This window comes from Colius striatus, chromosome 1, assembly GCF_028858725.1.
Source record: "Colius striatus isolate bColStr4 chromosome 1, bColStr4.1.hap1, whole genome shotgun sequence".
Taxonomy (NCBI): domain Eukaryota; kingdom Metazoa; phylum Chordata; class Aves; order Coliiformes; family Coliidae; genus Colius; species Colius striatus.
The window spans coordinates 155,658,233-155,673,075 of record NC_084759.1 but is presented as its reverse complement, the minus strand read 5'-3'; the positions used below and the strand labels follow the sequence as shown (position 1 = coordinate 155,673,075).

Genomic DNA, 14,843 nt, shown 5'->3' with positions numbered 1-14,843 from the left:
CAAAGGCAGTCTGAAAAAATTACAGACTTGGAGAAAACACAGTTCAGGCAGAGGGAAAACAAACGATGCCGAACATATTGTACGCTCAAATCGATGACACTAAATGCATGCCAGAGTTCATGAGCAGTAAGTCAAGCACACAGTAGCTCCAGTGATAACCAACAGTTTTAACACTAAGATACCTTTGAAAAGTAGCGGATGAGTTAACACATAACCATGCAGAGAAAACAACGGGGGAGACAACTGTCCTGTCTAGTAAAAAATACTGCCACGAAGCAGGTCAGCATCAAGCCAAGTCAACCATGCACAATCGGGATTCAAGCTCAAAGCAAGGAGGGTATGAGAGCTGAGCACAGAAATGCTGGTCAGAACCAACAGCAGAGGAGAGAAATCAAGTCAAAGACATAACAAACAAGCTACTCCTTATTGGGGAAAAAAAAAAGCGAGCAATTACATATTAAGAAAAATGTATTTCAAATACACTCAGCAGTAAATATGGTCAGATCTTTTCTACACCAGGAAAAGTAAACTGCCAAAACCCTAGAAAAGAAGAAAAAAAGGTGGAAGATGGTGTGTAAAAGAACAAAATAATGAAACCAAAGGAAAAAAGCAAAATAAAAACATAGGGTCCAATGAATATACAGATGAGGGCACAGCGCATCTCCCTTCTCTCAAGCCTCATGGAAGGAAAACAGAGCCTCCAGTTAATAACATTCTGGAAATGTAAAAATAGAAAAAGCAAAGGATTCACAGGCCCAGCAAATACATTGTTGACATGAGATAGAGTCTCAAGCAAATGCAACCGAACAGATGAAAACACATCCTCGGGCACTGGAGGCACGTTCACTCACTGTGAGCCTCACTCAGAGGAAGCTACGCCTGCATTTTCTCCAGACTCAGTTGGTTGTCTGCTTCCTCTCTGCCCTCATCTCTTCACAAATTTCAAATCACCACCAAAACTCCCGTGCTTTCCTCAGATGTCTTTTCATTGCATAGTCTGGCTACCAAAAGCAATAGGAAACTACCTTTCCCAATGGCACTGAGTCAACCTGTGTGATTTGTGGCTGCCACAAACTCCCTGAAGTGATTTCCAGCACGTGGCTGGGGACAAAGCAGGAGAAAGTGAAATTTGCTGTATGGTGTATCCATCTGGTGTTGTAAAACACACAACCTGCCCATGTCACTCCTAAGTGGAGTACGACTGGAGCAATTACTGTTAGGTTGATAAATAGTCAGTTCACTCATAAATAGAGTTGGGGATAAAAAGCCATTCTTGTGCTTAGACGGAAATTAGACGAGAGTTTTGGCCTGAAGAGCAAGGGAGAGAAATGTCAGCATATATCACCTAGGCTTTTCACAATGACATGCTTTGCTTAAAAATGGCAATGCGCAAAATGAAAGCTTTAGAAAATTTGATTTTCACATGACATTTTTCTGTCAAGACTGGTCTGTGTTACAAAATGTTTTTACTACCTTTAAATGACCTGATTAATTTTTGGTTTTCAGGTCAGAAAAACAGTTTGTGTGGACTCTAAAAGAAATATGAATTTGCTTTCATTCACAAAAGCAACCCAACAGCTGCTTTTTTTTTTTTTTTCATTTCTTACCAAATCAAACCCCCTTTCCTCCCTTTTTTAGGATGTTGTGGACTGATTAGGGATGATAGGACAGATCCTTGATACTGTGTAGTGACAGGAATATTTAATTACTGTACCCATGCTTGAAAGCTCATCTTCCCACAGCAGCTCAGCTATCACTTGAATTAAGATATGGATGTTTATTGTCAACATGATGGGATAACATGTTTCCATGAAATGAAATGCTCACAATGCAAGGGACACAGAGACATTAGCAGCATCTGACATGCCACGGAAACCTCCAAGCTGGTAGCAAGCAGGAGGGGTTTCAACCAGAAGCAGTGAGGCTCTGGCACCAGTGCACCAGCCTTGCACTGAGAGATGGTGCTACATCACAAGATGCAGTTCTACCATAGCTTCTTTTAGGTTCTTTGTAAAGTCAGGATTATCCTCTCAGATGTTAAGAAGACTGGAAATTTTCAAGTAGCCTAGGGTATTTATGAGTTGTTGCACCTTCTCCACTGCACGTCTTCACGCATGCAAAAGCACCTTTACTGCTTTTTCCCATTTGCCTTTCACACTCTTGGTGAGGGCCCCATAAGCTTGCACAAAAGCAGTTATAATTCTCTGCTGCCTATCAAAGCCTTCACAAGAGTTAGGCAGTTGGTGTGTAAAGCCTGCTGCCTACCATGCTGACTAATGTTGTCTGATTGTTCCCTTGTACTCCCCCGGTTGTCCATCTGTACCCATCTGCTGCCTTTTGTCTTCTAATTAAAGTGTAACCACTTTGGGGTAGGAGCCATCTTTCTGGTTAGCATTCACACAGCTCCCTGCAGAGCATAGTCCCAAGTCTGTAACTGAGTGCTGGGGACAGCAATGATGATGCACAAGAGGTGACTGTGTGTACAAGCAGCAAGGGGAACAGTGGGCGAGTCAGCTGGAAGAAAGCCCCAGATGAGAGTTCTCATCCAGAACACAACCAAGACAAGAGTAGTTCCTCTCCCATGGCTGGACAGTGTTACCACATTAGCAGTGCAGTCCTCAGGGCTGCCCTGTCCAAGGAGTCAGGTTCACAGCCCCAGTAAAGATCAGATGGTTACTATCACCCTCACCAGCTACACCAGCACAGAAATGGTAGGAGGTATTCTAACTATGGTCTGCCCTTAATAAAGATCTCCAGATTTCCCAATACCTGATTTGCATTAGAGGACAAGGTTTCTCCAAGAAGCTGTCATTGTTTCAATGTAAGAATTCCCTCCGGTAGCCAAGGAGTAGGGCCTGGTGGAGAAGAGCCAGAGTATTTTTCTGCAGGCTCATGAATCATACAAACACACTCCAAAATTCAAGCAAACAAAGTCAGGAACTGCTTCAGCAAGTGACAAAGAGAGTGAACAGCTTATGCTGACATAATATATGGTGGTTAGGAGAACATAACCAGATAGTGTCCTCTTTGGTCAAAGAGATGGACTAGCTCATTATTGCAGGCTGCAGTAATCTAATCTAATGGTCTGATATGACCAGTCAGCATTTGATCAGCATGATCCACAAGAGTTATATAGAAGGCTTTTTCAGAAAGATTGTTGCATTTATCACCCAATAAGGAAAGCTTTGTGTGGGACTTGCATCTGCCCTTCTCCTTAGGCTTCAGTATAAGATTAACATGGCCATAATTAGCTATTAATATATACAGTTATCTCCTGGACAACTGTGAGAGGCCAGACCAGAAGCAGCATAGGTGCATATGAGAAGCATAGGTGCACAAATAAAGCCATCTGGTTGTCTGATGAAATTAGGGTCATAAACAGAGCCATCAGATGTGACCTAGATCAGGTATCTAAGGGACACTCACTTGGGAGTGGGGTATCCATAAAATATGTATTCTTTGATGCAAATCTGCTGTCTAATGAGAAGCGAGGGATTCAGAAAATTATAGCCTCTTAGAGAAACGTCCAGAAAGAACACTTTACAATTAAGGGGGAAATGCATTCACAGACTTCCATTCTAATTTGAGCCATATGTGCTTAAATCCAGAACAGTTCGTCTGCCCTAAGTGTTGCTATATCCTTCTAAAAACTGGTTCTATGGGAACAGAATCAGTCACTAACTCTGAGTAGGTTCAAACAAACTCCTATGCCATTTCTCCTCAGGGACAATGAGTCATAAATCCTCATGTACACAGGGAAATTAGCAAAACAAGACCAATTGGCAAAAACAATCCAATCTTGTCTCTCCATAAAAGGAGACGGTGGGATAAGAAAAAAAACACATTTCCTCTCCAAAGTACCTGGTCAGGGTGCCGAAAATCCACACACAGAGCAGAACCTGACTAAAGGCAATAACTTTCACCCCAAGAAGGCAAGCATACCTATGCATGCATGTGTAAGTAATCAGAAAGTCTTGCTCAGGTGGGCACCAGACAACACAAGGAGGAAACTCTCTCAAATGACCTCATCATCTTTCCAAAGACAGGAGAGGACGTTCCAAGAAGATGCTTGGATTTGTACACCTGTAGGTTTGACCTCACAATCTTACATTCTTGTTTTTAAAGAGTCTTCTTCAGAAAATTGAATAATAATTAAAAAAAAAATCTAAATCCTTTCTTCTGCTGGGAAGTATAACAAGTACATGATTCATAATGGTTCTGCATCAACCAGCCAGTACCACACAGACTCATGCCAAAAGCCAAGAATACTGATCAGGTTTTCAATCCTCTTCTCCCCCCCTCCCCCGTTATTTCTGACACTGGGACACTGAACCTCACAAAGAAATAATAGTGAATATTTATTTTAATGCACGGAAAGACATGAGACCAGGCACCACGAAGGCTGTATCATTGTCAAAAGCTATAGCTTCTTCAGCATCTTGGTGATGTTCATCAGCCCTTCAAAGCTGCAGACTGCAGGAGGTGACAAGTGACTCCATACAGACTTTTGTTTGAAGCTATTCACAATAGCCTTTATACACCAACTGCCCGCTCTTAAAAAAAGGAAAAAGGGTACATGCTAGAAGCTTGCAGAAATGATGTCCTCACTGGACCAGGCTTCAAGTTTTTGCTGTTCATAACCCAGTTTTTCTTTCCTAGCAAATAAGTGGTCTCTTGTGAGACACTCTTCAGGTTCATCTTGTTCATCTAATCACAGAAATGTAGGCAGGCAGAGAACCACAAGAGATCACTTACTGCATCTACCAGCTTTGAGGCAGGACAAGATAGATTTAGACCCTATACTGTTGGATATTTTTCTATGTGTCCTCCAGCAAATGAGCCTCACAAGCAAATGAGCCTCACCATGTCTTGCCATGCTAACAATTAGATAGCTCCCCATATAACTAACCAAAATCTTTTTGCTTGAAAATTTAGCAAGATTTCTTCTTCTTTCTGCTTATAGTGAACATGAAAAGCAACTGACCATAACGTCCTCTTTTCAACAATGATTTAGGCTTCTGAAGACTTACCTTGCTCCCTTTCTTTTTTTTAGATAAAACAAACCTTCTTTTTCCTACATTTTTTTTCCCCCTAAAACCTTTCTGTAGCCTTCCCACATCCCAAGGGAACCTTTCCTAAGCACAGGTTGGCATGATACTGCTCTGTCCCAAGCAAGGAACAACATCACACAAGTTTGCCAACTCACCTTAAGTGGACTATGATCGAGCCTGAACACCTCTCTGGAAAGGCCATGCAACAGAAAGTAGCAGGACCATTTTTCACCCTGTTTCAGCATTGGGAAGTACTGGAAGTCTACAGTCACTGAGGCAGCTGACAGCATCTCATAGCAAATGGCCCCATTCCCGGGGAGCACTAATGTGTGCAATGGTGTAGGGTAACAGGCTTAGAGCAGCCTGTCCATGAATTTGTAATCATGGCCACACCGATGGCTAGAGGAAGCAGAACAGATGCTGCTAATTGATTTTCAAGAGTTCAAAAGTCAAATACTGATAATTACAGGAGCAGCAGCAGGCAAACATTTTATCTGCTGAAGGGAATGAAGGTTGATAGAGGCAGATTAGCACATGCAGCAGCGAGAATGAAACTTATGTCAAAAGTTCCCCATCTGTCCCTCTCTAAGATAGCTTGTAGTGGCACATGAACCAAACTCATCACCTGGGGCTTTGCTCGTCTAGTCAGGAGCAGGAGTTTCTGGAGTATGTGTGGTAAGAGATGCTCCAGGAAGCCTGCAGCCAGAGGGCTCTGTGGGGTGGCACATGAGCTGTCATGAGACACATGGAAAGGTGCTCTGAATCCACAGTGACACACGGAAGGGAAGAGGCAGAGAAGCATCAGCAAAAGGGAGAGGCTGAGAACAACCTAGCGACAGAAGTGATGCAAAACCCACTAGAAATTAAAGACATTAAAGAGGAAGAATCTCAAAAAGGGTCTCAGAGATGGTAATGTTTGTGTCATTCCCAGGTTTTCTGGGGGAAAGCGAGGCAGCAGACAGGAAAAGCTTGGCGGTAATGGGGACAAGACTGTTGTGCTCTGTCTCAGCAGGGAAGGTGATGTGAGAAAGAGCTGGAGAGCAGCACTTTCTAGCTCTCACAAAGGCATCATGAACCCAGAAACAAGTCCTCATCATATGTGGAGTCCTCATCATATAGAAGCGCAGAGCAGAAGAGCGATCAGTAGACAAAAAAGGCTGGGTGAAAACTCTTTCCACACAAAAGACCACAACCCACAGACACAAAACCTATTGTAGTACCACACTTCTGGCTCACCTTGTGAGACCTTTGGCCCCAGATCATCACTGCGTTGAGACAATGCCCTTCACAGGGCATAAGGGTGGATTTCCTTCACTATCTCCATCTGCATACCTGGTTGTCTGGACAGTGAAGCAAAGCGTTCTACAAACTATCTAATTAAAAGGCAGTGAGGGAAGGCACGCAGCCTTCTGCTCCTATGGAGCAGAGAACAGAGAAGTGAATTAAATGCAGCACATTTGCTTACCACAAGAGGAATTGTTATTCATGACTACAAGAGCAGAAGAGGTCACATTACTGTCCCTTTCCAGAAAGTGGTTGCTCTACGTGTTCCTTCATGATTGTCAGCCCTTTGAGGCTTCAGCCTATCTGAAGGACACAAGAGGAGATCTATCATCAGCAAAGTCTGGAAGCAGCTGTAGTTCTTCTGGAAAACGAATACCTGTTCTAAAATAAGTAGTGAGGTTTTGAATATATTTTTTCCCAAATTGGGATGAAAAATCAAAACCTCAAAAATTTTCACAGGCCTGAAGTCTCAGACCAGTCACTGACTGGATCCTTGCTGCTCAGAAAATGGAAGGCTTTGCACCCAGTTTAAAACATTTCCATATCTATCTATTTATCTATCTATGCAAACCCCATGAGACGTACTCCTTACAATCCATTTGCTCTCTTTCGAGAATCAACTGCACCAAGCTGTACAGAACAGCAAACTCTGTCACTACATCGAGACTAACAAAAATCATCTGAAGATTGGAAAACATGACCTATCAGGAGACACTGAACAAATTTGTGTTTAATCTACAGCAGAGACAACTGGGAGACAACATGAGAGAAGCCTTCCAACATACATAGAGAAGGTAAAAAGAGGAGGAGAATAAACAATTTTCTGTGTCTGCTAGGGAGGTGTCGAGTAGTAATGGGCTTAAACTGCAGTCAGGGAAATCTAGGTCAGACATTAGAAAAACTTTCCATGGTAAGGAGAAAGAAGCCATGGAAAAGATTTAATGGAGTTTCTAACACTGAAGTACTCTCAGAATAGGTGAGACAAACATCTGTCAGGAATAACTTCAGACCAGTTGATCCCTCCTTTGAGCACAAGAAGGGACTAAATGACTTCTTGACGTTCTTTTCAGGCACGGTGTCTGGTTATGGATAGAAGCGTGCAGAGATGTAACTAAAGACTGAGCTATAGTGAACACACACAAGTGGACTGAAGTAATGTTTTCCAAGCAGCTTCTTGTCTCTCATCTCCTACCACCTGAGCATTTGACTTAGAAACTCTCCTATGCTTTCTGCAGTTTCTTCTATGTATTGCCTAGAAGTTGCCAGGACAAAACACCTTTCTAATTTAGCAAAAAAATAGTGAGAGTTTGGATGATTTTACACTGCAGAGTAATGCACTCACAAAGATATTGGGATAGTGTGCTAATAATATATCAATAATTCACAGAATCATAGAATGGTAGAAGTTAGAAGGGACTGTTAGAGATCATCTGGTCCAAAACCCCTGCAGAAGCAGGTCCACTTAGATCAGGTCACACAGGAACGTGTCCAGGCAGGTTTTGAAGACCTCCAGAGCAGGAGACTCCACATCCTCCCTGGGCAGCCTGTGCCAGGGCTCCCTCACCTGAGCAGCAAAACAGGGTTTTTTTATGTTTAAATAGAACTTTTTGTGTTCCAGCTTCTTTCCATTACCCCTTGTCCTGTCACTAGATAGAACAGAAAAAAGTGATGCCCCAACCTCCTGACATCCACCATTTAGATATTTGTAAATATTAATGAGATTCCCCCCAGTCTCCTCTTCTCCAGATGAGCAGCCCCAGTTCCCGCAGCCTTTCCTTATGAAGAAGATTCTCCAGTCCCCTGAATATTTCATGGCCTGTATTGTGGCATTGCCTGCTGCCAAGGGCCAGCACTTTGCTTTGCCTAACTCTGCAAACACAGAGCAAAATGATGGTCGTTGCCACAAAGATCTGCTTCACCCTTATATTTTAATGTTTGCATTTCCAATGAATGGAGAAAACTCAGAAAAAGAGCATGTGGTTCCAGGCATGAAAGATATTTGTCTGTGATCAGAGTATGTTGGAGATGATTTCTGCATTTTCCACGAAGAAGCTGCCAGTGTAAAATTCAGATAGTTCAGAGTTTGATTGTAAAAATCTGATCTTCCCACTGAGCAACACATCCACTTCAAGGTAAAAAATCTATGTTCAGGAAGCACTATGGGGTTTTCATATCATTAATACTGTATTTCATCATAGCCTCAGTTCAGTCCAGCCCCTATGTAATGAACAACTGTTCTGGTTTAATGCATGCCAAGTAGACCCCTCAGACATCAAGGCTCAGGCAGGTCCCTGATTTAACCCCAACACTCCACCTCACCTGCATCTCTTCCACTACTTGTCTGGTTCATTTGGCAGACCACAATTATGCTCTCAGAGACTGAACAACTCCTCTTATGACCCACAGAAGCCTCCAAGCCCTCATTGAGGGTGTGACGGGCTAATGCACGTGACAAGCAGGATCAAAAGAAGATTGCATTTAGCTGTGCCTCCCAAGAGCCTGCAAGGAATTCCAGAGACAGATTCCCTACAGTCAACCTAATAATCCCTAGAAGGATTTATACCATTGCCCTGTTTCCCTGCTCTGACAATTAAGTTTTCCTCTGTGAGAACAAATTTGGTGCCAGATAGGAACAAATCCTCCTGGACCTTGCCTGATGGGCCCTAGTGAAGTTGTGTGATAGATGGAGCCTGATGTGAGGTCTCTGCAGCCTCAGCCTTGACTGCCCAGCCCCCTGTGCAATATCCAGTCAGACTGCCTCCAAACATGTCCAAGAGTTCTTCACACATGCTGATGCCATGCTGTATGTTTCCTCACACTCTTGTCTCACTGAGATATATGCTGACTCTCCCAGATCACACACTTTTATCTGGTCTGCACAGTGCCAAGACCATGAAGTTGATGAGTCTTCCTGGAAACCAAACTCATGCAACTAGTGTTTGCCAGGCACTAATGCAGTGGCTCTTCTGCCTCTTTCAAAAGTTGTTCCTCCAGTTTTCTCCTGAATGCACGTCTCTGGAGAGCTCCATTTCGTTCTCATTTCCCCATGAATTTCTCCCTGGCTTTAACCATGCAGGTCATTTGCAAGTCCATGCAGAGAATAAGCAGCCAAGGAGAGAAAGCTTTCTGTGCCTGGTAAAGGGGCATATTTCTAAGCTATACACATGATCACATCCAGACCAAGCTCTGCTTCATATCTATTGAGTGCTCTGCTGAATTCTCCTTGCTTTCACTCTGACTTCTAACCCACATTTCCTTTTTATATCTGAATGTTTTAGCCCTCAAACTACCCCTTCTGCTTCAATTCAAACCCTTTGGGAGTGCTTGTTCTGAGCCCGGACCACTGACATTTATGTGGGAGGTGAAATGAACCAAAGTTTTGCAAATCCACACCATTTCTAAAATGGTGCTTTGGGTTACATGCAAATTATTCAGAAATATGCAAACTTGGATCTTTGAACAACTTGATATGATCTCACGTACACATCCTACTTAATGCACCATCCCATTGCGAATGACACTGGCCAGATATATCAAGCACAGTAAACACAGGCATATATTATTACATGTGGCTGTAGCCCAATCACAGTCATTTAGCATACAGAACCTCACTGCCTCCAAGCCATGCAGGGAATATTTTCTGTCTCTGCCATTGAAACCCACAGCGCAGAAGAGGTCTCTTCTCTGAAAGGCAGGAAAACTTATGTTCAGAGGTTACAGAAGGGAAGCTGATTAATTTTTTATGCATGCTAATGGAAGAATGTAACGGCATCCTGCATGGAGAAGACAGCAGCCTGGGTATTGGAGAAACTGGTGTTTCAGGGTGCAGGGAGGAGATTTCCAGCCCTTGATAATAAAAGTACAAAAAAGTGAAGGGGATTATTCTCCTGGAGCTTTCCTCCATCCTCCTTCCTGATGCAGTTTGAGAATTACCAAACATGTCCTACCCTCTCCCACTTCCTCTCCTTGGTCAGAAGGATGATCACCAGCTTGGGATGCATCTGGTAGCCGTCCTCACTGAACGACAAATTCCTGCCTTCAAAGGTGACATTGATCAGGTACCTGCAGGAGAGAAAAAAGAGCAAGGAGAACGTTAATGCTTGGAAGCCAAACCCAAAAGAAACGCCTGCCTCCTCTCTGCAGCTTATGCTGGGATGGGAAGGAGTACAGCACAAGCAATGGAAAATCTAAGAGGAAGCAGAGGGAAGAAACAGGAGAATTACTCCAGGAATTGGGACAATCAGGCAAGGCAAAGCAATTGCCCCCTTTTTTATGACTGGAATAGGGAACTGATGTCCCACATTGGCTCTCAATGAATTCCTGAAAGCACATGTAGGAGTCACATGCACACACGTGTGCCCGCTATCCTTCATTTCCCCTTACTGCAAAGGGCAGAGGGATCCATAGCAATTAGCTGTGTAAACATACTCCACAGCCTGCACTTTACTCATTCTCCAAAGGGGATTTCACACATCACTCAAGGGCAGCAATGGCCAACAGGTGAAGTAGAGGAGACAGCCTCCCCCTAGCCCAAACACTGAGGCTATGCTAAGGGAAGCTGCAGAGGGTAAGGAGCAGTGCACCTGTAAGAAATTCCATCCCTGTCAGACCCAGTGTGCCTTGCAGAGCCCAAAGCAATCACCTGGAGCAGCTTAGGAATAGGGACAGTGGATGTCAAGATAGCCCAGCAAAAGTCCTTTTCTCAAGAGACAGATTCATACCTTATGCCCGGCAAGATCAAACTAAAGGGTGGTCAGCCCTGCAAATCCCCACAGCCAACGTTAATGATTCTCTTTGTCTGGAAAGGCCCCATCACTTCTGTGTAAGGCACCCCCGCTTTGGGGTATCTCATGTCAGCTGTACAAATGGACTATTAAACATTCTGGGCTTCAATCTTATTTATCCTAAGGCCTCTTCACTCGGCGCTGCCAGTGGAGAAGACCTTTAAGTGGACCAAGACTGCAGCTACACTCATTTCAAGGCCTTGCTGCATCAGGAGAGCACGTTAAAGTGACATTGCTGTAAATGAGATTCAGGGCTACTGTTTCCTTAACTGTTAGACAATGTGGGGAAGAGGAGGAGGAAAACAGACGTTTCACAGTTCAGTGGCTTATATGACATCTCCATGGCACTCTGACCATTTCCCCTGTTCATATATTTCACTTCAATTCACAATCCTGTTGCATGAAGTAGATTTTGCCTTTATACACCTGCTCTGGCACCAGTAGCATCACATCACCATGAGAGGCAGAGGTGACCAAGCTGCCTGAGGGGCTAGCTCCAGGACTCTGCCCTCATGTGCTGTGCCTGGTTCTCCTATAAATTACACAAGCAACATTTCCATTACAGAGAAGTTCTTCTGCTCTATTACACCATGACACCAGGAAACATTTCCTGATATTCAGCTTCAGTTTGTCCCTTCTGAACACAATTTTAACCAATTTTCAAGGAAAAAAAAGGGGGGGAAATCTATTATTCCATTTGATTCACTTTCCCACTATCTGCACACAGGGTGCTCCCTGCTAATTTAATGAAAGCAAGTAGAAAAGCAGGTCATGATTTTAGCTTCTTCCTTTTCCCAAACGTTTTTGTCCTAACTCCATTAATCAATCAAACTTTTCCACTAGTTTTTTGTTATTAAGTACAACTGGCAATTATGTTTGCTTCTGGGGCTGTTTAGTCTGGAGGAGACTGAGGGGAGATCTTTTTAACATTTACAAATATCTAAAGGGTGGGTATCCCTTTTTTCTATAGTAGCTAGCAACAGGACAAGGGGTAATGGGATGAAGCTGGAACACAAAAAGTTCCACTTAAATATAAGAAAAAACTATTTCACTGTTGAGGTGATGGAGCCCTGGCACAGGCTGCCCAGAGGGGTTGTGGAGTCTCCTTCCTTGGAGGTCTTCAAGACCTGCCTGGACATGTTCCTATGCATCCTGATCTAGGCGACCCTGCTTCTGCAGGGCAATTGGACTAGATGATCTCTGTAGGTCCCTTCCAACCCTACCATTCTATGATTCTAAAGAAAATTCCATACTTGATCCACACTGTGACCTTTGGGGGACATGCACAATATAGGAAACAGCCACAAGGAAGGCCGGTGTGAAACATTTGCAACAGGATAATTTTCAAAGGCAGATTATTTTTTGTTTTCCAAACACTGGACCCATTCAGCACCCAAACACTGAGAGAACCCCAAAATGTCACCCACATGGAAAATCTTAAACACACGATTGATGGCAATGGTATAAAACATCCCATGTTATACCACACATGCTCTTTTTCTGGTGTTTCTTTCCTAACCATTTGCATTGCTCAGGTACTGAGGAATAGCAAGTACAGACCTTCACTGGGTATGTGCAGCCTAGAAGACCCATGTAAGGCTCTAGTGGTGGGAGAGACCAAAATTACAGGTACATCCACTTCATTACTTCTCCAAACTGGCTACCAGAGTAAAGACAAAACAAGGCTCCAAGAAGATGAGCATTTCATTGGACTGATGGGAGATGCAACATTATATGTCAGTAGTTAGAAAGCAGTGCCAACGCCTACTTACACAGATAGCAATATTAGACAATTCTCAGCCCTCTTTCCACTCCCATCCAAGAATGATGCCACTATGGGAATCTCCCTTGCATAGCCTGACTAGAAGAGTTCACAGAAACTGGCAACAGATATGACACAAGAGAGTGTCATTTCTGTTTGTTTTCCACTGGAAAGATTAGAACCACTAATAATAATCAAGGAGGGATCATCAATGACTCCATTCCTTGGAGCTGCCTTGAGATTTAACACTTAAAGCAGTGCTAAAATCCCTCACTTTGCCTCTTAATGACTGAAATTAGTCTCCAAATTTGCAACAATACCTCTTCAGAGGGTTTTCTCTTGAACTCAGTAATATGTTTACAAAAGCTTGCAGAAGGAGTGCAGAGGAAGCAGCTCTCTCCCTCCAGCTTCTTTCCTGACATGTGACTTTCCATGACTGTGGCATGTTGGGTCCCATCACCAACGCAGAGATGCAGGGTGAGAGCTGTACACAGGGGCCTGCAGGGCTTGCTTGGGTGCACTGAGCAAAGGGATGCCTGCACGATAAAGCATCAGGGCTTGAAGGACTCCCTGGCACCCCAGGCTAGCAGTGTGCTGCGAGGCAGCCACACTCGAGCGGCTCTGCCCTCCATCACTACCACAGCGAGAGTCATCCCCTTTGGCAGCAGCACTGCCTTGGTATGCCAACGCAACTGCTGCCTGCTGGGGACAGGGGGATTTGTTCCCTCGTTACAGCCTACACACACTCTAGCCCTGGGAGACTCCCTGCCATGGTCTGCACTGAGCCACCAGCTGCAACAGGGGCACAACGTGAGGGCAGCAGGCTGTGGCATGCAGGTGAGGTAACCCAAGATGAAATTGTGCCTGTGACTTCTCTCTGAGATCAAGAGGGAAAGGGGGTGTGGGGGCGAAGGCGCATGCAGTTTAATTTAATTTGCTAGCAACAGCATTTTGCTTATGTGGGCAATTCTGGAGCTGCTCAATATAAGCACAAAATGGTTGAGTCCTTCCCCAGCGCAGTGGAGATGCAGCAGCTGCAATGTCCAAACTCAGCTGGATGGGAGCAAAGCATACATGACACTGTGGAAACAAGCTGACATTATGAGCCCTATGGTATGGACCAGCAAGCAGGAACAAAGAAGGAAGGGATATGTCCTTGGACTCAAAGCAAATCAGACTCGGGAGGACTCAACTCCCCATCCTGTGCTCTGACTGTTAGGTAACATCACTCGTCCTAGATGTGAGGCTGCCAGCCCTGCAAGCTAACATAGAGTGTTTCAAAGGCTGGCTGGCATAGGAAATAGAGCATTAAAACCACATCAGATGGCCAATTTAGGACCAGCAGAGAGATTATGACATTTTAAATGGTTTCAGCTAGTGATGGAGAAAGCCTGAAGAGGCAAATGTGGCAGACGGAGGGGGCTTGGGGGGAGACAGGAAGGGTGTTAACTGAATTTTTCTCTGCCACAGAGACAGCTCTGAGGTAGATGCATTTGAAATCAGTGGTAACTACTCCTACTTCTGCCTCCAGTGCCTTACCGGGAATCAGCTCCTCCTGACCTTGCTGGCTGGATGGGCAAATTTGGACATTGCCTCGATTCAGTCCCTTGCACTCCCTGCCTCACATGTGTGTGCACATATACACACACACACAGTCTCTCTCCCCTGTGCCCTGTCAGTGCTTGTTACACTCCAATGAGACAAGTAGTCTGTCTGAAATGGCATGATTATCCCAACATCGACCACTTCCCTGAATAAGACAGGCCATATAAATAAAACAGCCTCTCCACTGTCAGCACCAAGAAGTGATCTCAGCAGTCCAGCACACAAGGGAAAAACAGGGTGTAGGTGGAGGGTGGGGAAAGAAAGACTACAGGATACCTCCACTAGAGAGGATTTGCAGGGTAAAAGATAGGTGGAGTGTGATGCAGGGTACAGGAATAGGGATGCAGATCGCCATCA

General features: G+C 44.3%; 1 protein-coding gene across 1 annotated transcript in view; it reads right to left on the bottom strand.

Annotated features, from left to right (window-relative positions):
* Window positions 1–14,843, bottom strand: part of GRIN2B (glutamate ionotropic receptor NMDA type subunit 2B) — a 167,716-nt gene that overhangs the window by 66,476 nt on the left and 86,397 nt on the right. The window contains exon 3 of the mRNA XM_010210327.2: window positions 10,283–10,397. Within this exon, the coding sequence (XP_010208629.2) occupies window positions 10,283–10,397 (115 nt within the window). The remainder of the gene's footprint in view (window positions 1–10,282; window positions 10,398–14,843) is intronic.